Here is a 22,379-nt window from a genome sequence, read left to right on the forward strand (position 1 = left end):
TGGACCAAAATCCGCACCAAACAGTGACTCGTTTTGGGTGTACCGGCTTTTCAATGTATGCGTGCGGGTTTTCTGTGCCCCAAATACGACAATTTTGCTTGTTTACATACCCGCCAAGATCAAAATGAGCTTCATCCGAAAAGATGATTTTTTTGGCAAAATCGGCATCTTCTGTAAGTCGATCGCAGGCCCACTCAGCGAAGCGAAAACGCATTGGATGGTCAGTTGGCTTCAACTCCTGAACCAATTGGACTTTGTATGGCGTCATACCAAGGTCTTTATGCAAAATTCGTCTCAATGATGTCTCCGAAATGTTCAATTGTTGAGAACGACGGTGAATTGATGTTGATGGCGCTTCACGCACACTTTCTGCCACAACATCGATATTCTCGGGTGTACGCACTGTTTTTGGCTTTTCACGCTTTGGTTTATCGATGAGGATGCCAGTTTCTTTCACTTTTTTCACAAGATAACGAACATACGGAGCTGACGGTGCTTCTCTTCTTCCAAAAACCGTACGCAATTTTCGCACACATTCTGCAACATTACCATGATTTTCAAAGTAATGTCGCAATATTTCCCAGCGTTGTTCAAGCGTATACACAACCATATTCGCTCAGCGGAAGGATAAAACTAATTATCTGTCAAATCAGACATGAGCTAAGTGTTACCATTCACGAAATAAGCACTAGTTGAAAAAAAAAACTTTAGATGGCGGACCCTGTACTTTTTGATGTTGAAATTAATTTTTTGGATGCCTTCTCAAAATCCATATAAGCGTTATCTATGTGATTATTGATTCTCATTTTCATTTCTTCACTTAAAAGCTCATCGTTTCATTCTAATATTTTATCTATAAAAACCTACATACTTATGTTTATCTATTTTCTGTCCAGGTGAATCTAGGTAATCTTGGTCTTATCTCGAAATGTGTTTCCCCTATTTTTATTTTGGATGAAAATAAATGATACAGTGTAGTCCTACTAAAACTAATATGCATCAAACCGGGGATTTAGATATTTTATTTTGGTGAAAGAATCCTGTTTACATTAACTGAAATTAGAAAAAAAGCATCCGAAGATGATTGACAATTATCTCCCTTTCGAATATGGGCAAATTTGTTACTTTTTTTAATCTAGGACGACTGACACTGACCGTTTTATTTACAGTCCTAAATATTTATACTACAGTTATTTAATTTCGGACAACTATTGCAATTTGTCATGAAAGGGTTGGACGATATTTATACCTATTCCCAGAAACCAGCAGCAAAGTTTAACTTACGTTTGCTGAAAGAAGGCCATTCATTCGAGGCATTTGGTCTTGGTATATGTATTATTGTACGAGTTATCCGTCTCGAAGGAATTCACTGAAGTATTGTTGGGTATTATACATTATACTAACTGCGAGACGATAGGCGACGATAAGCGTAGGATTGTAACGGCCGACCTCTAACAATAAATTTGACTGGGACCTTATCACGTGTTGGATCTGCTGTCATTCGACAGTCGATCGTTTTCGTTTTTGCAGCATGTTCACCGCAAATAGCTAATATTTGAATGGTAGTTTCAACATAAATTCCACGCAATTAATTACCTAAGATTGTTAACAAAAACGATAAAACATGGTGTAATTTAATATTACGCTTTGAAAAATAAATTTGATTTGCGATTATTATTATGTTTAAATAATTGTGTATTAAAAATTAAATTTAGATTACATTTTCATTGTTTTTTTTTTGTTTTTTTTTAAGTTGCATTTACATCATAGGTAAAAATCTGTATTTACAATAGTAAGTACAAATTAATTTTGCATTGCAGTTTGAAAGATTACTTACGAGAGGGTTATAGTCTTACGTTTTAATGTTAGTAAAAAAATATTTTTCGCATTTGCTCAGCTGGAAGTCGAACCTGAGACCTCGTGAATTATTTCTCAGGCTACACACTCATCCCCACAATACGGAGATTGACATTTTCATCACTATCCACAGAATATAGTATTGTTGTTTTCGTTTAAATCCGATACCGTTACTTTTTATTTTTATTAACGAAATTTGGTCAAAATTTAATGACAAACTAACTGTACCCGGCCACTCGTTGTTATGGCTCAGATTGATCAAATATAAAAGAAATAAAATAGGAAGCGCACATTTCTAATATCTTTCATTTTACGATTCTTGTGATGTGATGAAAATATTAAAAATCTTCGGAATAACAATTTAATCGATAACACTAAGTGACACAAAGCGGTCAAGAAGCACGCTCTCCACCATGAGCAATGTTTAGTATTACGTGTGCTGCTATTACGTTCCAACAGATGGCGCTGCCATTGCTGTAAAACTTAAAAAAAAAAACATGTTATTACCTGTCACATACGTATGTCAAAACACCCGTGTATTTGAATGCAACGTTGTGTTAAAATTTCATAGCAATTGATGAATAACTTGATGGGGAAATTAAGATTTTGAACGAACGAACATTTAGATTTTTATTTATTTAGATATAAACGTGACGTAATTGCTCGGGTCCCTGAAGTAGGGAAACATACGATTATTATGAAGCAGATCTGCGTGATGACATCTCTGTTTATGCGGAAATAATATCTCGAGATGAAGTGACACTTTAATTTTAGGTACTAACTTACTCTCTGCCTACGTTTTAATTCATTAGTGTGTCCCGCGGCCAGGGGACATGAATGAAACGCGAACATTCAAATATAAATATTATATTTCCTAGTTATATTTTTCAATGCCGCATCTGAACTGTCATACTTCTATTAATACTGTACCTACACATGAAGATATAACTCTCTTATGATAATATTTCAGATCACATAAATAGGGTGTTTTCATTTTTTTTCAGAAAAAAGTACGCATTTACATTTTACGCCATTATGGAAACGATGAATGATCGAAACGTCATGTAAGAGTAGTATGACGTCGGTACGCGTTTAGGTGCACGTCTCAGCTGGTACTGGTTAAATGTTCTGTATATTGTATCTACACCTGGAGTTTGCGGTCTTAGTTCTAAGTATTTAGTACCGGGAGCGGGAACTAGAGGGAAAATGTCCCTGTATTAGTTAAAAGCGTTACTACTAACTTACCAAAAACATGCATAAGTACCCGTAACGGCTATATGGCGCTTACGTATTAAAATGTATTTTGATAAAAAAATAATTTAAATAAATAAAAAATATTGATTTTTTCAAACTCAAAACGTGGTTGGTACTAACGCCGTTAAAACCAGTACATAAAAGTTTCCACTTATGTCAGTTCCCGCTCTCAGTACAAAATGCTTAACAGGATTCACAGACTCCGCGGTTACAGTAGGTACTATACAGGGACCATAGTTTACAAGTCTTAGTTACACCAAGCTTCAACACGATGTTTTCGTAATAAATGACTAGAAATTAATATTTTGTATCTCCTCTATTTCTTAACCGATTTTAATGATAATAGCACTGGTTGTCTTATTATTTTTTATGTATGAATATTTTTAATGATATAAAAATCGCAAAAAACCTTATTGCCCACTTTCCAAGGTAATTTTAAACACTTGTAATTCCAAGTATTGTTTAAAAAATGGTCACCATGCACTGTCGAGTCAAACGTTATATTTTCACCTGACAATTGATTTGAAAGCTGCCGCTGGGCTTGGTCATAATTTCCTGAAAGGTTCCGCGCCCTTCTGTCCGCCGAGGTCAGAGAGCTCCGCGGACATCCGTTACTGATTGCTCATTTAGCCACCTACCTACCTATGAACCTTCCTACCAACCTACCCATCCCATTCCGGACGATTGAAGCTTAAAGGCGCTTGTGCACTACACGGAATTTTACTCTTCGGCAGTCCGGTTAGCATGAAAGAATGGATGATCGGCTTGTGAACTTGTCCGTTCTCCGGATCGGTGCGCGATCACGGTAGGCGTGATCTCGATCCCGCTAAACTGTCGTAGTCGCTTTTATTTGAAAAAACCGGACTGCCGGACAGTAAAATTCCTTGTAGGGCACAAGCGCCCTAAAGCGTTGGACCATGCTTTATTCTTGACATCTCAACATATAGAGAAGAATATGGAAGTCTGGGCATTTACGGGGCTTACGACCGTCATAGACTGGTTTAAGCGATCACTTTACACACTTGCAACATTCACCAATTCCACCCATGATTTTGACACAACCACACTACTCAAATTCCTGAAACTTCTAGATATATTGATCAAACTCGTAAAACAGTATGCGAGAGTTCACTACAGACATTTACTGTGGGATGAGGAAATCTTTTTTAAGTAGAAACTCTTTCGTTTGTATGTAAGACTTTGTTGATGTGTTCTTTTATTGATTAAGTATATATTTAAAAAAAAACGTACTTAAAACAAAAGGAATTTTTATTTAGAGACAAAACCATGCAACCGCATGATATATTATTTTATAATTATATATATTTTTAAAAACAGTTAATTTCTAGCATCGAGACCCAGTGAGGCATGCAATTAGGTGCACGCCAAACAATAAAATATACATAATTTACGATTCAAATAAAAAAATATCTGCATACTCTATACTAACTGAAGTTCGTCAATGTAACCGGTGTTCGATAATTATATTATACTATTAGCTCGGGGAAAAAACCCAGGAGTGTATGATTATATTTCTCTTATAATTCTATAGTTTGGTTCATTTTTTTCGAGTAATGTTGCATGCATATATTATATTATTATCATGTGTAATGACGTAACCTTGGCATGGGTTACCCGGAATGATAATTCGCATTTATCTTGATTCGTGTATCATGTATGCAAACATAAATAAATCTATTTATATTACACGAGAATACATTTGCTATGTATTATCCAAAAAAATGTAGGCAGGTAATTTCTATTTATTTTTATTTGTATTATTTTACATTTGTATTGTTTTAGTTAAATATTCCCATTTCTGTGGGCTTCATTGGTACTATTTCATCTGATGGAGCTACTATGATTCCGCTTAAAGGTTTTTAGTACTCAATCTGACTTTTATCTCTACTTTTTTTTGCTTTTGTTAGGCGAAAATATTAGACGCTTTGAAAAAAAATGTTTTTCGTAAGAATTTCGTTGCTTTTGTTTATTTTTACCGTTTTTTTCATCCTCTTATGTCAACTCGTTGTATTACTGTATATGTATACTTACCATTTAAGTATAGGTATACTCGTATACGCCATGTGAACCATACAGGCTTGCACACTTCAACTCAGGGTTTGGAAGAAATAAATTATCAAAATAAAAGTAGTTGCCAGTGAGAAATCAACAAATCCCCAATTAATTGGCGAGACATTTCAATGAATTACTTTTTCTCAATAGAAAACGCACTGAATTCGTTTGCTTTTAGAAGAAGAATATTATTATTGAAATGGCTGATGAAGATGATTTTTTTTTAAACTTTATGATAACATTGAATCATCAGGCTCTTAAGACGAGAAAAAGGACGGTGATGAATGTGTAGGATTTCGTTTGATCGATCATTAAATGAATAATTATAGTTTTTTCTTAGTGTTTTTATGCAATCTCAATAGATTTTTTAAATCGAATTACCATACACTGCAAATATTTTAATCTGCAACACTTAAATGCTCCACAGTGTCCTTTTTTTCAACATATGCCCATATCAGTCCCATTTAATCGGATGTAAAAAAACGCATTGAAAATCGTAAAACTTCATAAAACATAATTCAAATAGTGATTGGAATTGTTATAAATGTAATCTGCATGCTAACAATAAAAAATGACGTAAGAAATATAACAGTTACATCATTCCTCTTTCAATGCAATATTTACGAGTATGTATTGTAGTACTTACATATATCTAGAAATAACGTCAGGTTGTGGTCCTGCGATATTGTTGTTGGCTTCGAATTTGTGGTCCGAGGTTCGATCAGAACTACGCCCCGATTTGATTCTTATTTTCTAACTTTCGAAGTCGCCAAGGCTTACTTGAAAATAGTATTAGAAACTTAAATGTTTGTGTTTATAAATATAAATATAATTATTTTTCTCTAACAAAAAACAAGAGTGTTTCTTCCCTTCCATAAATTTCATTTATGTAGATGAGAATGTGAATGATTAGTATTATTTTGGATTATAGAAAATATGGCGTTGTCAATAACGAATATAATTTATAGGTGTGCCGTGCCGAATGGGTGAATCTTTTTCGGTTACTCTCAAAATTGGGATGGTATTCATTACTTTTTCTCCGTTTTATAAATTTCAGCTTAAGTTTTTATTGCCAAATATACGAGAAGCTTGAAATACGCAAAACGCAACTAAATGTGTGCACTGATTGGTGATATAATTAATTAAACCGGTTAAAACATCATTTTTATTGCTGGAATTCATTATCGTAACTATATTTCCTAGTTATTACACATCACTATTTGCGCATATCCTTAATGAAAAAAACGATCCTTGTTGGATATTTATTATAACCATTTTAAACTAATAATGTTCCCAATTGAATATTTTTATATAATTTTCTCAAGTACATATTGGTTGTTGATTAGTTGAATATGAATATTTTTTTTATAAAGTAGGCATATAAGACGTATTTTATTAATTTTTCGTACACTAGCTTTCCTACAGCGATCTCAATGACCGCGTGAGGTCTTTGTTTTCCTCAAAATAGCAACATGTTTCATCAATGTAATCATTATTTTGGTACAATTGGCCTATTAAATTTCGCGCGGGCTACTGAATTTGTAAACAGTGCAGCAGGCAAGTCCGTACTATTGGCCGTCCATGTGGTCACTCGAGTGCGATGTATTAATATTCCTCTCGGGGGTCCGTTGCTTCAAAACCGAACATCTGGATATCCGAGCTGCGAGCAATATCGTCATACATACATTCATCAATCATATTATTTTTTTGACATCTCAACATAGATGAAGAAGAATATGGAAGTCTCATCGTTGACGGACCTATGAAAAATAACCTATAATTGGAGATAGTCCAGATTTGTCAACAAGTATTTGGACACACTCAAAATATTGTTCATCAATCATCATTATCAAACAACAAATAAAAGTGACATGTTCTTTTTTCTTTATTTTAAAATAATAATATTAATCTTCTTCTTCAAACCCTTATCCGCACCCAGTGGTGCATAGGGTACTGCATGATATAAACGCAGTGTTATCTTGATCGTTAACACATGAAGGAAAGGTTGCAGCCCTCCGCTTCATGTCATCAGTTCAGTCCATAATATTAATATTTTTGGATAATTTATATGGTGCCATTTTCGTAAAATACTACCTCAAGGGTGCTTATAAAGACTTTGATAATGATATGATGATGATAATAATAGGTTTAAAAATAAAACATCGTCAATCGGTCTCGGACCGACGAGTAGGAGTCTGGGGGAGGAAAGATGAACCGACGTATTATTGCACCTTCTTCTCGATCTTTTTGGGATGGAGAATGGTCAAGATGTTGTGCAGGACGCCTGCCTGAGCGGTAGTCGTGTTGTAGCTCTTATTGAGCTCCTCGTCATTGTGGATGGCCAACTTGTAACAAATGGCGTGTTATTGCAAAATTTATAATTTTGTAAGAAAATTAAATATTTCTCAGTTACACAAAACACTTTTTATAAGCCCAATTTTATGACATGGTTAAAATCTATACTCAGCTGGCGATGTTTTTTTAACACTTACTCGCTGTATCAGATGTCAGTTATAAAAACGTATCATTAGTGTAATCTATACGTATTTTGAATATTAATACATGATTACAGTGAGAAACAGGAAATTGTAATCTTCCTATACTTCCTTTCATACATCCTTTTTTTTTATACCAGGGCAACAAAAAGTAGCGCGAAGTAATCTTATGGAAATTTTTATTTCCAATAGTTTGACATATTGAACAACCATTTAAGACATAGTTATGCATTTTACTTTTGGATGCAATATTTTTAAATTTAAAATGTATAACAGAATAACCGAAAAGATTTCATTGTTAACTTGATCCAGTCTCGGTAATATGTATGTAGGTACACATATGGGGGGTCTTCTAAATGACCAGATCTTACCCCTCTGGCGTATATTGTCATGAGATCCATTTTACCAAGATGGCGAACCCATTTGAGCCTGAGTGCCATTACCCCTCTGGCGTATATTGTCATGAGATCCATTTTACCAAGATGGCGAACCCATTTGAGCCTGAGTGCCAATTTTTTTCCAATATACGTAATATGTCGCGTGCCACATGCCATGGAAATAAAAATGCATCAAATGTGTAACTTAAGTATTTTAAATTGTGTAACTTAAGTGTTTTAATATAAACAAAGCATTCATTTTTTCATTTCATTCATTCAAACCCTTATCCACACCCTAATGGTGCATAGGGCACGGCATCGTATAAACGGAGTGTTATCTTAATCATTAACACATAAAGGAAAGGTGATCAACCCTCCGCTTCAGGTACCAGTCCAGGGTAATATTAGGTAAATATTAGAGTGAAAAAATCACCTAAATTTATTTGACCCCCCCTGGGAATCGAACCCGGGACCTCCAGAACGGTAGCCGAGCGTGCTGACCATTACACTACGGAGGCGGACAACAAAGTATTAATACTTCGAAAAAAATAATTAAGTATTTATTAATGGCAAAAAAAGACTTAATAAAAAAATGAAGAACCCTTGAAACTTCATGATTAGTGAGATTTTTGTTGTAAGATGCTAGATGCCAAAATTTTTATGTCGGGTTCATAGCTGGTAGCTTTTTATAGAATACAAACAGTAGTACTTTCGTCTGTAAGTCTAAACTTTTTTTTTGTAAAATCACTATTATTTTTTTCTCTTCATTCGCGTCCCATGTAAAATCGTCTCGCGTGTCTCCTATGGCACGCGTGCCGTAGGTTCGCCATCCCTGTCCTAAGATAATTTTTCGTGAACTCCGCGGCGAATGTATGCTTAAATTACTAATAGGCAGTACGTGGTAAGTGTGGACAGTGTCGATGTTTTGTTTCCGATTTATCACTGGAAATTGAATGCTTGATGGGTTATTATGGCCATTATATTATTCATTCATTGTTGTATTGTGTTCGGAATGTATGAAGAAGGAAAGCCGAGTGCAGTGACCGGATAATTTTATATTTGTCAATAAATGGGATATTATATATTTATTTCAATGAGCCGATAAGCCGCTATTTCGCCAATGTATTTTATAATTCCCCGTTGGCATTCATTATCTTTTTTTAATATATTGAAAAAGTCAGGTATTTCGAAATTATTTTCTTTTTTTTTTAAATAGTTGATTTTTTAATGAGATGACTGAATAAAAATAAATGTAAATTGAGCAGTTAGTCAACATTGTACAATAGTTTCGAAAATTTCAATCAATACTCTAAGCATTGATTAAGCCGCTTAGGCTTACCTCTACAGGTAAGCCTAAGCGGCTTATAATTCAAAATACGAATAAGTTGTGGGAGAGTAAGGCTCGAACCTACCTCGAGTTTCTGACTGATTCTGTAACACAACCACGGGACCACAGCCCGACACAATAGTAATATTATAATGTGAAAATAATAGTTATTTGAAAATATAAAAAAATCTATGCCATCCAACAATCCATTGAAAATGACAGCAGCTGTCAAAAAGCACGCTGTCTCCCATGAGCAGTTTTTAGTATGTTGATGTTACGTTCAACACATGGCGCTGCCATGGGAGTATAAAAGCTTTTTTTCAAAAAAATATTCATAGTTACCTGTCACATGTGTATATCAAAACACGCGCGTGCTCGAAATCAGCGTTGTGTTAAAATTTCAAGGCAATCGGTGAATAGAATTTACATTTAAGATTTTGAACAAACGAACATTTACATGGATAATAAGTAACCAGGCTGCATTTAGTGGTCAGTTATATACGGTTCCCTATTTTTTGTCAGTTATGAATATAATACGAATAAGTACATCTAACTTTATTTAAACTTTTTTTATGAGTTTTACTTGGTAAATACCATTATTTTTTAAAAATCTATTGTGACACGCGTTTCGATACATTCCGCATCATTTTCAAATATTAACGGAAATAATTATAATAATTTTGGGTAATTTATATAGCGCCATTTTCGTAAAATACTACCTCAAGGGCGCTGAAGGAAAAACCCGAGAGTTAGCACCGCGATTATACGTAATATGGCGTACATTATTTTAGTTGTAGTCGAGTCTATAGTTGTAGTATGTGGTCCCATCCGATGTGGTTATTGGGTGAAAGGTCAACGATATCTTCTGGGAAGGCGTAGATATCTCCGTGTATAAAAATTCCTCGAATTAGTGCGTGACTGATTCCTGATCGCGTTTGTGTGGCGCTCCGAAAGGGAATGTCGTGCTTCTGTCTTGTCTTGTTTGATTACTTGCTGTCGGACATATTCTCAAAAATTTCCGCATATGAAAAAATGATGAAAATACATATGGTTTATCATAAAGGGCCGTAAACCGTAGGGGTTCGGGTACTTTTAGTGAATTCGAGAAAAACAATGTGTTGGAAAATTTGTTTTGTCCTGTCCATTCAGAGTAAAATTTGAAATTTTTATCAATTCATCGCTCAGTCATTTGTTTTTTCGTTTGAATCTTTGTGATTTTATGGGTGAATAGTAATAAAATGTTATTTATTTTGTTTTAAATAACACCTCTTCGTGTATCAGTAATTAAAAATAATAATAAAAAAAAAAACAGAACTAAGCTGATCATCCCCCTGCATTGAATATCGAACTCTACATTTACTTCCGCCAGTAGTTGGCACTATCATCGATATCATCTGACGAAATTCATTTTCAATAGAAAAATGAAAACAAATTATATTTTTGACAATTAGGTACACGTTTCTGAATAGCCCCATATTACTTTATTTAATTATCGCTGAAATAATTAGGTCTCTAGAATTTGTTATTTTTATTTGGTTATATTTTTTTACTACTCAGTTATATTTACGTAAATCTAATCGTCAGATGTATGATCAAAATTAATAGTTTGTAATTCATTTATTTTTAATTACTCTTGTTTGTTTTCAAGCTTCGCGGAAATGAAACTCCGGTATGTATTTTTACCAAGAAAATAACTGTGTTTAGATACATTTTTTCCACTGACTCTTAATTTTATTTTCGTCATTCATTTTCGTTACGGTATCACTAAATAGTTTAATTATTATTTTTTATTAATATTTTTTAAACTTATTAGGTAGATCGATTATTCTCGGCGGTAGGGAAAAAGGCAGATAAAAATCAACAAAAAATAGGACAAAAAATTAAAATATTATTTAACACATAATATTTGCGTTTAGAATTTTACCTTGTGGCGAAAATGCCGGTCCCAACCCCCTGTATCCACCCCTCATCCATTTAAAATCTTCTTATTCTCTACCCGATGTGCTAAAAAAAAACAAAAGTGAAAGCAGATTTTAATTGGATGTGTGTAGGATCAAGGGGGTGATGAAATGAAAAGTATCCTTGTAGACCTGCAACCTTATTCTCAATTTTAAAAAATATATAACAAAAACAAACAGAAATATTTGTGTTTTCAAAAATATTTTAATTTCATACTATTTCTATGGGCCTAAGCGGCTCATATTAGACCAGGCTGAAATATTAAATGAATAAAAAGAAAGAAAGGTATTTTTTTATGTTACCTAAATAAAGTGTAATTTTATATTAAGCCTATGATATTATTTTTATAAAAATCTTCTAATTTTTTATAAATTGACATTTCTAATGGCTTATTTTGATTTAAAATTCACAGAAAGATGTCATCGTCGGGCAGCCCATTCCGCTCCAAAACTCGGGATCTTCATCTGCGATCGTGGACACGGGAATACAGAACCCCCTCAACGACATCCGGTTCCCCATCACGGCGGCCATCAGCACCTCCCCGAGGGCTCCACACTCCCCTCCAGACCGCTCCGTGTCGCCGCAGCGCCCCTTCATCCCCGTGCAGAGAGAGATTCAGGTGGACAACCAGGTGTTTGAAGATAACAACAACGGCCCCATCTCGGAGCAGGAGTTGGAGAACATTGTCAACAACAACGCGGAGAATTATATAGTCAGCGAGTACGAGAACCGCAATTTGAATCTCGAGGCTAACCGGCCGAGGGCGGTGGAGGTTCAGGAACAACCGCAGACTTCCAGGAGCTTGACCCCGGCTCATTCGTCACCCAGGAGGGACATCACAACGCCGGATGTTCTTGCTGAACATCAGGATTGGTTCCGTGAGTTTCTTCTTATGCCCCTTATCCACATCAAATGGTGGGACACTACATTCTTACATCATTGCATTTGTAACTTTGATTCTTAATTACACAAATTAAGATGACCAGTCCGAGAGAAATTTTCACTTCTTGGGACTCAAACTCTTGCATAATAGCCAAAATTATTCTGTAACTATTTTGCTTTAACAGTGCGCTTTGGACAATTTTTTTGTTGTTTTCTTATATCCACTATCTAATGGTTTATTTAGCACTGCGTCAGGATAACACAGTATTTTCTTAATCATAAATAGCTTATTCATATTTTACATATATAGAATGTCTAAATCTTTATAATAAGTGCACAAAAATTGGTTTTACCCCTAAGGTATTACCAATGTATACATATATGTCTCTAGAGACAAAGCAATTTATGGGAAGGTAATACGGAAGTCTTTGAGAATTTACGAGGCTTATAACTTGTTAGTATGTCCGCCTCCGTAGTGTAATGGTCAGCACGCTCGGCTACCGTTCTGGAGGTCCCGGGTTCGATTCTCAAGGGGGGTTAAATAAATATAAGTGATTTTTTCACTGTAATATTTATTCAAAATTACCATGGACTGGTACCTGAAGCGGAGGGCTGATCACCTTTCCTTCATGTATAAACGATCAAGATAACACTGCGTTTATGTGACACAGTGCCCTATGCACCATTGGGGTGCGGATAAGGGTTTTATTATTATTATAACTTGTTATTGACTGGTTGATGATATATCCATACCTCGTAACTTTTTCATGCTAAAATCAAGTGGAATCAATGTTCGAAACATGGGGATAATGGTGAATGTTATACGAGTGTATAAAGTGATCACTTAAGTCCACTGGTGACAGGTCATAAGCCTTTAAATATCTTTAGTTTTCCATATTCTCCGCATAAATTGGTTCATCTCTCTGAGACATCTGTACTAAAATAGCTTCGTTCAATGGTATCAAAAACATTATTTATTTATTGATTTGGCGTTTCATTTGTAGAACTCCATTTTAAGTTATGTATTAATTTTTTAATCAAACACAGATTTTTTGAGTCTACTAAGTTGTATTTTATTAAAAAACACATAAAAATTAGTATTGTAATAATTGTTTCGCCTAGTTGTGGCATTTTCAAACGAATGTTATCAAATACACACTGTATCTCTCTATTTTTCCAAAAATATATTGTTATGATAATGATGTATTTACAGAGAATCCCAATGAAGATTTTCCGAGAAATCAGCTCCAGTATTTGCAGGTGATTGGAAGAGGATGGTTTGGCAGAGTAAGTGTTTCCATTTGTTACCTTATACCTCTATATTTAGAATATAATAGTTCTTTTTTCTTTTAATGATGACACCCTATAATCAAGTATCCTCCATGATACACAGGGTATTTGATTACTGCAGTATTAAAATAATTGTCAATCACACAGTGGAAAGGTGATCAGTCCTCTCCTTCAAGTATCAGTACGAAAAATATTTTTTTATTCAATTTTGAATGGAAAAAGCTGTCCCAAAGGGAACAAAATCCAGGACATCTGGCCCAACAAAATTCAATGTGCTAACTACTAATGTTCACTATAATATTATAGGGAAAATGATAAGTTGCCATAACTGATAGAGATTCCAAGCTACTGGAATTTCTTTGATTCAATTTTTTTTTTTTGCAGATCCCTCATTTAATTTTGAACCATAAAAAATTAACATGACCACACTCGTATCAAAAGAAAAGTTAAATCTTAACACATATATTTTGTGATATATTTTCCGCTTTTATAGTGAAGTGGTTAGCGTGTTTGGGTACTGTAAGGGAGGTCCTGGGTTTGATTCTCGGAGGAATTATAAGAAATACAAATAATTTTTCATTCTCATATTTATTTAATATGACCCTGGACTGGTACCTGAAGCGCAGGACTGAAGCGCAATACTGCGTCAACAAGATGCAGTGCCCTTAGCACCATCAAGTATGGAAAAGAGATAGAAGAAAGAAGAAGAATATATGTTTCCACTCTTCATTCATATTTTCAATAACTAGCTGCGTAGGCCCAAAAAAATAATATGAACTTCAAATATTTGTGTGTATAAATGACAAATATTTATCTTTTTTTAAGAATTGAATGTTTAAATCATGACATATGCAATCGAAAGTAGAGCGGACTCTAAGAAGCATATCAGGCAAGAGTCTTCGAGATAGAATAAGAAACGCTAGGATCAGGGAAATATGCGAGATCGAAGATATCGTTAGGTGGGGAAGGCAACGAAGGAGACAATGGTATGGTATGCGTATGTGAGGAGAATGGAACCATCCAGACTCCCCCACACTGCACTGTACGGCCAACCTCATGGTAGATGACTCCCGGGCAGACCACCAAAGAGATGGGTTGATAGCTGGGAATCGACATCGCAGGAAGCTAATCCCTCTTAAAAAACAGGCCACGAGGTCTACAACAAGATGAAGAAGAAGAAGAAAATAATGTTAAATTTTTTTATTTGTTTGCAGATTGTAGAAGGGGAAGCGCATCAATTAGTTTGTACGAGTGATGGTGCAAATGGCAACAGCAGTTGTTCCCCCCTCGAGGGGTCTGCCAGTCCCGTGACCAAGGTGGCCGTGAAGATATTAGACGAAAATGTGGCTGTGATGGACAAGTGCACCTTCCTGGAGGAATCTAGATTATACAGAGACTTGCGGCACGAGAACTTGCTGAAGTTTTCCGGTAGAAACCTCGTCCAGGACCCGTGGCTACTCATGTTTGAATATTGTCCCATGGTAAGTTCCGCTTGTATCGTCCCATAGTGAGTTCTGCTCATATTTGAATATTTATTGTGCCATATTGAGTTCTACTCATATTTGAATATGTAGTGTCCCATATTGAGTTCTACTCATATTTGAATATGTATTGTCCCATATTGAGTTATACTCATATTTAAATATGTATTGTCCCATATTGAGTTCTACTCATATTTGAATATTTATTGTCCCATATTGAGCTCTACTCATATTTGAATATTTATTGTCCCATATTGAGCTCTACTCATATTTGAATCCTGTCCCATCGCGAGTTCTGCTCATATTTGAATAGGTATTTTCTCATATTGAGTTCTACTCATATTTGAATCGTGTCCCATCGTAAGTTTTGCTCATATTTGAATAGGTATTTTCCCATATTGAGTTGTACTCATATTTGAATATGTATCATCCCATATTGAGTTCTACTCATATTTGAATATATAGTGTCCCATATTGAGTTCTACTCATATTTGAATCCTGTCCCATCGTGAGTTCTGTTCATATTTGAATAGGTATTTTCCCATATTGAGTTCTGATCATATTTGAATGCTGTTTTGCTTATTTTTTAGTACTTGTCTATGGTAGTTATGGTTTTGATTGTTAAAAAGATCCGTAGCGTAGTTGAATAGACATTAAACTATTCAAGTAGGGTAACAAGTTCGATTCTGTTAATTGCAAAAGTAATTTAATTAACGCTTTATTTTCAATTGGTTTGTGTTCAAAGTGTTTATTGACCATCTTAATACTTTCTCACTTGCAATGAAACATTTTATCTTTCTGTATGCATTGACGTTTTCACTGTAAAACATTTCCACCATAATAATAACATTATAAAACCAGTGTTTTGTTGTATTACAGTTTTCTTTGTTAAAAAATTGTTTATGTTTCATATTTTGGACATTTGTATTATTCTGATCATTTGACAACGCAATGTAAGTGACTATTAAACTGTCACATTTCTTATTGTATTTTATTCATTACTCTTGCTAAATGTATGGGAGTAAAAATTTGACTTAAATTAACCTATGATTTTTTTTTGTAGAATTAATAGATAATTGTTTTTTTTTTTTGTAATTACTGCATAACTGTACGTAACGAGGCAATTTCATTGTTGATGTTTTTATTATATTATTATTATTTTATTTTCCAGGGTGACTTGAAACAGTTCCTTTTAAATAATAAGTCCCAAATGACGTCACTCAGTCAGAAAGGTCTTCCCCTCAAATTTCAATGTGAAATATCTTCCGCTTTGGAATATCTGCACTCTCACAATCTAGCCCACCAGTAAGTATATGCTTTATATAATGAATAATACATATACATGATATATAATATGTATACATATTATTCATTCAAACCCTTATCTGCACCCCGGTGGTGCATAGAGCACTGTATCATATAAATGCAGTGTTATCTTGATCATTAACATGAAGGAAAGGTGATCAGCCCTCCGCTTCAGATACCAGTCCTGGGTAATATTGATAGAGTGAAAAAATCACTTATATTTATTTGACCCTCCCTGGGAATCGATCCCGGGACCTCCAGTACGGTAGCCAAGCGTGCTGACCATTACACTACGGAGGCGGACATATGTATACGTATACCTATTACACATCTATAAAAACTATATAGATATATGTATGCCCTCGAAAATAGTGTTAAAAATGCAAATATCTTGTACTAAAAATAGTCATAATGCAAAATTCTATACTTTTATCTGGCATTCAATGTTAACACAGCTCAAATGACACAATGTTTTCATTTTTCTAAATGAATAGGCTGCATTTCTTGTTTGAGGCAACTGTGTTCTATTTCTTGTAACCCTTTGTTTTATCACATGGTGGCCTTGGAATATGTGTTTGCATCCCTTCAATAATAAATTAGGCCTGCAACGGTGAAGAGGTGCATTGTTAGTTTGTTGTGAATTTGCGTCATCTTGTTAGAGAGTGACAGACTCATATGTGATGTACGGAAAACAAAAGGTCTGTAAACAAGAAAACAGGCAATGAATCAAAACCTCTAATTTTAGATATTTGTTTTTATTTTTTTATTTTATAACAAACCAAAAAAGTGATGCTTGAGAGATATCTCAACTAAGATAAACATTTTTTTTACATGGCCTGTTGCCAAATGGTAACAATCTCTGTGGGAATAAATCTAGTATATATTTGTGTAGGAAAATTTGAACCTACTCAAAACAAAGTGAAATTATACTATAAATGAAAATGGTCCCGGTTTCGATTCCCAGGGAGGTCAAATAAATATAAGTGATTCTTTCACAGTAATGTTTATTCAATATTACCCTGGAATGGTACCTGAAGCGGAGGGCTGATCACCTTTCCTTCATGTGTTAACGATCAAGAAACAATAAATAAAAGTTAAATTATGAGTGTTGGCATCTTCCTTCATGTTGTTTTGTTATTACAGTGATGTTGCGTGTCACAGCTGCCTTGTGGCGGCCGGGCCCGCCGCTAGGCTCGGTGACTATGGGGACGCAGACAGAAGGCACCCGCAAGACTTCTCCCTGCACGGAGATCACCTCCTTCCCGTGCGGTGGCTACCCCCCGAGTCCAGACTGCTGCATCAGGTGCAAAATTCTCTTCATATTATCTGTTTGCTTTTGCTATTCATTATTATTCATCATTTATAAATTCCACATTAGCGTTTTGACTAGTCCAAGCAGAAAACTGTCTGAAATGCCAAAAACCATAGTATAAGCTCGTTTATTTTAATAACAAAGATTTTAATTATCCCATAATGAAAAATTTTACAGTTCTTCCGACAAAACCTAAATAAATTAAAGAATAAACAATATTTCACCAAAATTAAAAACAATTTTATTTTTTCATAAAAAATCATAATGAAAATTTGCAAATTATCAAATTAAGCTGCTGCCTAGTGATAGTTGGCGGTGTGCACTTTGTCAGCATCCATAATTTGTGAATGATTAATCACAAACCTGCGGTTTATCTGCCTGAAATCAGGAAATACCCTTATGTTATAGCTTAGAATGCTAACTGCATACATGCTAACAAACACTTGGATTTAAAAAAAAAATTATGTGTAGTTTTTTTAGTATGTTCAAATAGTTTGCAATAAAGAAATTTATATTTATGAAGATTTAACATTTCTGTCTTTTTCATTTTTACCCATTAGACGAGCCGAGAAGCAAACATGTGGTCCTTGGGAGTGTTCCTGTGGGAATCTTGCTCCTGGGGAGAGATGCCATATTCCCACCTGACCAACGAGCAAGTCTCGGACCAAGTTATGTGGCCCGATGGGGTTAGGCTGGGTCTGCCGATATACAACACCGCATACATCACCTACTTGTAAGTGAAGAGGTCAAATCCTTTACTATGGTGGTTAAATAATGTGGAAAATTTTCAGCCTTCTTAATTGGTTCTATTTATTCTAGGTATAATGTAATGCTTTCTTGTTGGCACAATGATCCTGCCCAGAGATGTTCTTCGGCAAGAGTGTCCAACTACTTGCAAAGCATCTACTCCAACTTCCACCAGCACACTGAAAAGGAGGAGATCCACGACTTCGAGGCTCGTTGGCAAAATCTCAAACCTAATTACATTCCAAAAGTAGACAATGGCCTACCAGCTCCTGTCGCTGAAGAATATTACGAACTGAAGTTCCCGCCGAGTGATATTGTTGCGCTTCCGGATGACTCTCCCATCCAAAGGGAGCGACAATTTGTTTACCATAACCTCGCCGTGTCTTCCGATACTCTCACCGGGGATGAGCTCTCCGTCAAAGGCAAGTCCGACAGTTTGACCAATCTCCACGGATCTTTCGAGTCGGTACTAGAAAAGAATAGCGTGATGCGCGAAAAACTGCCAAATACAGACACCATTTCTCTAAAAGGAAATATAGAATCTGAGTCTTTCTGGAAACCGGTAGAGCGTATTCCCTCAAAATCTCCACTCCCTGTTCCCGATGAGAGTTCCGAACGGTCGCTTTTTGACTCGGAAGTGTGCCAAGTGGCCCCGTGGTTGCGCGATGTCCCTTTTACCACTCCGGAAGACATGTCGTATATCAAGAATGTCAGCGATGTGATAAGCGATTTCGATAACATGCTGAGCTCCGAGAAGACTTCGAGTTCCGAGTCCAGTCACCAAACCAGTCCATCGAGAGATGTTTCCGATAACCGCAAGTCGTCTTCGGGAGTAGCCGTAGATATTTCTACCAGCAATAAGAGTCAGACTTGGGAGGAGCTCTGCCCTGAGGGTGTTGATGTTTCCAAATCGGATTCCGTTAGTGATTTGTCTAAATGTTTGAGCGACGATAGTCCGTCGGAAAGAACTTTAAATGATGCCAATATAGATAGTGACATTGTAAATAGCCCGTTACACGAAGTACCTGAAATTTCCAATACGGATAGAGAAGAATCATATCCCACTTTGGACTTTAGATTAATAAAGATGCCGGAAGAGGCGCCCGACAGTGATAACGTTCATCCGATGTTCAAAACCGACTGCCGAGAGAGCGGGCAAGAGTTCGATTCTTTACAAGATTCTAGTTATACTCCCGACCCGTTGAAAAATAAGGAACAAATTAAGACTGAAATCGGAGGTGAAGAATGGAGAATCCCGAGACAATACAGTTCTGGATCCGAAACCGATGATGAAATTTGGAAGAAGAGAATAGAAATGGGAACCATTACCGAAAAGATAAAAATGAAATCAAAATCGGTGACCGATTTTATGGTCTTGACACATATTGATGTAACAGATTTAGAGAGCGAAGAAGCGTCGTACACCTCCATGGAAGGGAAAGGAAACATGTTCTTCGATATTATTCAGAGGAAAATGAAGCCAGATTCTCCTCCGAAGGAAACCAGTCTGCCGGTGGAACAATACTTGTCCTTCCCCAGGAACTTCTCGGGCGCCCTCCTGTCGCGCGTGGAAAGCCTCCGCCCGGGACTGGATCTCTACAAACTGTGGAGAAGCCATCGACACACCGCCATCAAGAACCTGAGGCACACCAAGAGCCTCGATGACTTGACAGGATCTCTAAATAAAACCACTTCCATCAAGGAGTTACAGTCATTTAAGAAGAATATGGATGCTTTTTTAGATACAATGAAACCTTCTGGTAAAGGTATCGTTCCCAAGATTGACATTGTGATTCCCAATGAAACCAAGAAAAATATTTCTCACCATACCTCGGGAGCTGTGTTTAACAGAGGTATAGAAACGCTTACTGATCCTGATGATATTTCTCGTGATCAGAGACATTTTAACCTTCCTGGTAATTTTAATTTCCATTTGCCAAATAATGACAGTCGAATGTTCCCTAACTCATCCCTAGGGTTCATAGACAATTCGGCAGATCATTTAAATGTCACTTCCGAAGAGGAAAACCTGAAATTTTCATCCAATTTCAATGATATTAACTTGAATCTCTACACTAGCGATCCCACAAGTAAAATTGATGAGTTTTGTGACTCAAACGATATGTGGGAATCCACAAAGTACGTTAATCCCCCTGATGGATTTGGGTTCAGTATACAGGACACCTCAGCGCCTGGAGGATCCAAACCACTGATGATAGACTTGTACGACAGCCAAAATCTGAACACCTTTCAAATTCAGAGTATTTATTCCGATACTAATAAGTCCAATCTCGAATCGTCAGTATCACCCGGTGAATTTCACACAAAAATTAAAACAGAAACATCTTCCAGTACACCTATTTTATTATCAAGTGGCAAAACTACCACAGAGGGCAATGAAGAAAGAACAACATTTAGTCCTTTAATAAACGACACTTGTCCGAATGTTTCCAATGATCAGATCGACCAGGAGATTCAAGACATCATGCATAATGAAATATTGAATCTCACAACCAAATTGGCCATTGCGGAAAATGAAAATAACCTAAATATTGAATACTCGGGGCCTCTAGAAATAGAAGAAATAGCCGGGCCGACTCGTAACAACAGTCAGGATATTGTATCTAATGACCATTCGGTGGACGATGAGCATATGGAAGTAGATGACATTCAGAAAGTAGAAAACAATTCTACTGAGACTAATTCATTACTTACGGGCACAGAGAGCGGAATCGAATCACAATTCGATACGATGGAGCGGCAGAGCCTCATGTCTCAGGACCACACGGTCCAGAGTAATCCCGAGCTAATAGATAATGTTTTGACCCAGAAATCTGATTTGGAGCCAACTTGCGACGGTTCTCTTTCAAATGATTTGGAAAGCGGAATTGTGTCTTTGGATATCAGTGAAAAGAATGGGGCTTCTGAAGAAAGCTGCTTAGCCAGTGAAAATGTTACTACAGCAGATTTAAAACCAAATGTCTCAAATTTAAACACCATGTTGTTAGATTCCGAAAGATTTGTAGCCTTAAGTGATGAGCATATTAGAGTTCCTGATAATGCAAACACTTTAGCATCAAACGAAAAGTCACGGCATATGATAGATTCGGATTCCGCTATTACAGATGGGGAATTAAGTCAGCATAAAGATGCAAATTATACATATATAAGTGAGAAGTTGATAGCATCTGACAAAGACGAAAATGATGAGAATGACTTAGATAGTCTAGAAAATATAATATCGGACCTAGAATCGGTTCTTTCAAATGATAAAGATGATGTACAACCCGCAGAATGCCTTGGAAATGAGAGTATAGTGAAAAATGATGCAAAATTATCAAATTTAAATAGCAAAGTTCCTAATACAAGCCAAGTAGAAATAGCAAAAAATATCCCATGCTTAAATTCTGCCAATGTGAACTTTAAATTGTTAGAATCTGAAGTCCAATATGGCAATCAAAATAAAAATTTTGCGGATGGTTTCAAAAGCGGAGAATTAGTTAATGAATCTATCAAGTTAGCGGTTATGGAGTCGACATTAGAACCAGAACCCCGAACGGGCGAATCAGTTAAGAGTGTGATAAGTAATGAACAAGCTGAGGCCGGTGAGGAATTGGTAGAAACTCTGGATTTGGAATTCCAGAAACTCGATGCCGAGTGTGAAATGGACGAATACTGTTCGGACGAAGATTCCGAGCCGCAGTATGTCAATGTGGGGATATCCGCGCAGGTTCCGGAAGGCTCGTCTTCCGGTTGGTTCCTCCACCCCAAGTCTGGTGAGTTGGGGAAGAGTGTCGTCAGCACCGGCAGCAGTACGGAATCGTTGACTGAGAACAGCACATCGGAGCGATATACCGTGGACGCTGAAAGTGTGGAAGCACTGAGAAATGAGTTGGAACTCAAATTGCCACTGGCCCAAGTAAGATTTTATTGATATTTTCCAAATATATATAAATATATTTTATTTTTTGACCTCTCACTTTACACACGTGTAACATTCACCAATTCTACCCATTATTG

The 22,379-nt window shown here is 36.0% G+C and overlaps 1 protein-coding gene across 7 annotated transcripts in view; it reads left to right on the top strand.

The window, feature by feature from the left end:
• Positions 1 to 22,379, top strand: part of LOC148312358 (uncharacterized) — a 75,080-nt gene that overhangs the window by 36,958 nt on the left and 15,743 nt on the right. For all 7 annotated transcript variants that reach the window (XM_088277374.1, XM_088277375.1, XM_088277377.1 and 4 more), the window contains exons 3-9: positions 11,755 to 12,220; positions 13,438 to 13,511; positions 14,729 to 14,995; positions 16,167 to 16,300; positions 17,444 to 17,603; positions 18,173 to 18,345; positions 18,432 to 22,278. In XM_088277374.1, the coding sequence (XP_088133500.1) occupies positions 11,755 to 12,220; positions 13,438 to 13,511; positions 14,729 to 14,995; positions 16,167 to 16,300; positions 17,444 to 17,603; positions 18,173 to 18,345; positions 18,432 to 22,278 (5,121 nt within the window). The remainder of the gene's footprint in view (positions 1 to 11,754; positions 12,221 to 13,437; positions 13,512 to 14,728; positions 14,996 to 16,166; positions 16,301 to 17,443; positions 17,604 to 18,172; positions 18,346 to 18,431; positions 22,279 to 22,379) is intronic.

This window comes from Brachycentrus maculatus, unplaced genomic scaffold, assembly GCF_059751285.1.
Source record: "Brachycentrus maculatus isolate JH-2025_06_01 unplaced genomic scaffold, ASM5975128v1 h1tg000042l, whole genome shotgun sequence".
Lineage (NCBI taxonomy): Eukaryota > Metazoa > Arthropoda > Insecta > Trichoptera > Brachycentridae > Brachycentrus > Brachycentrus maculatus.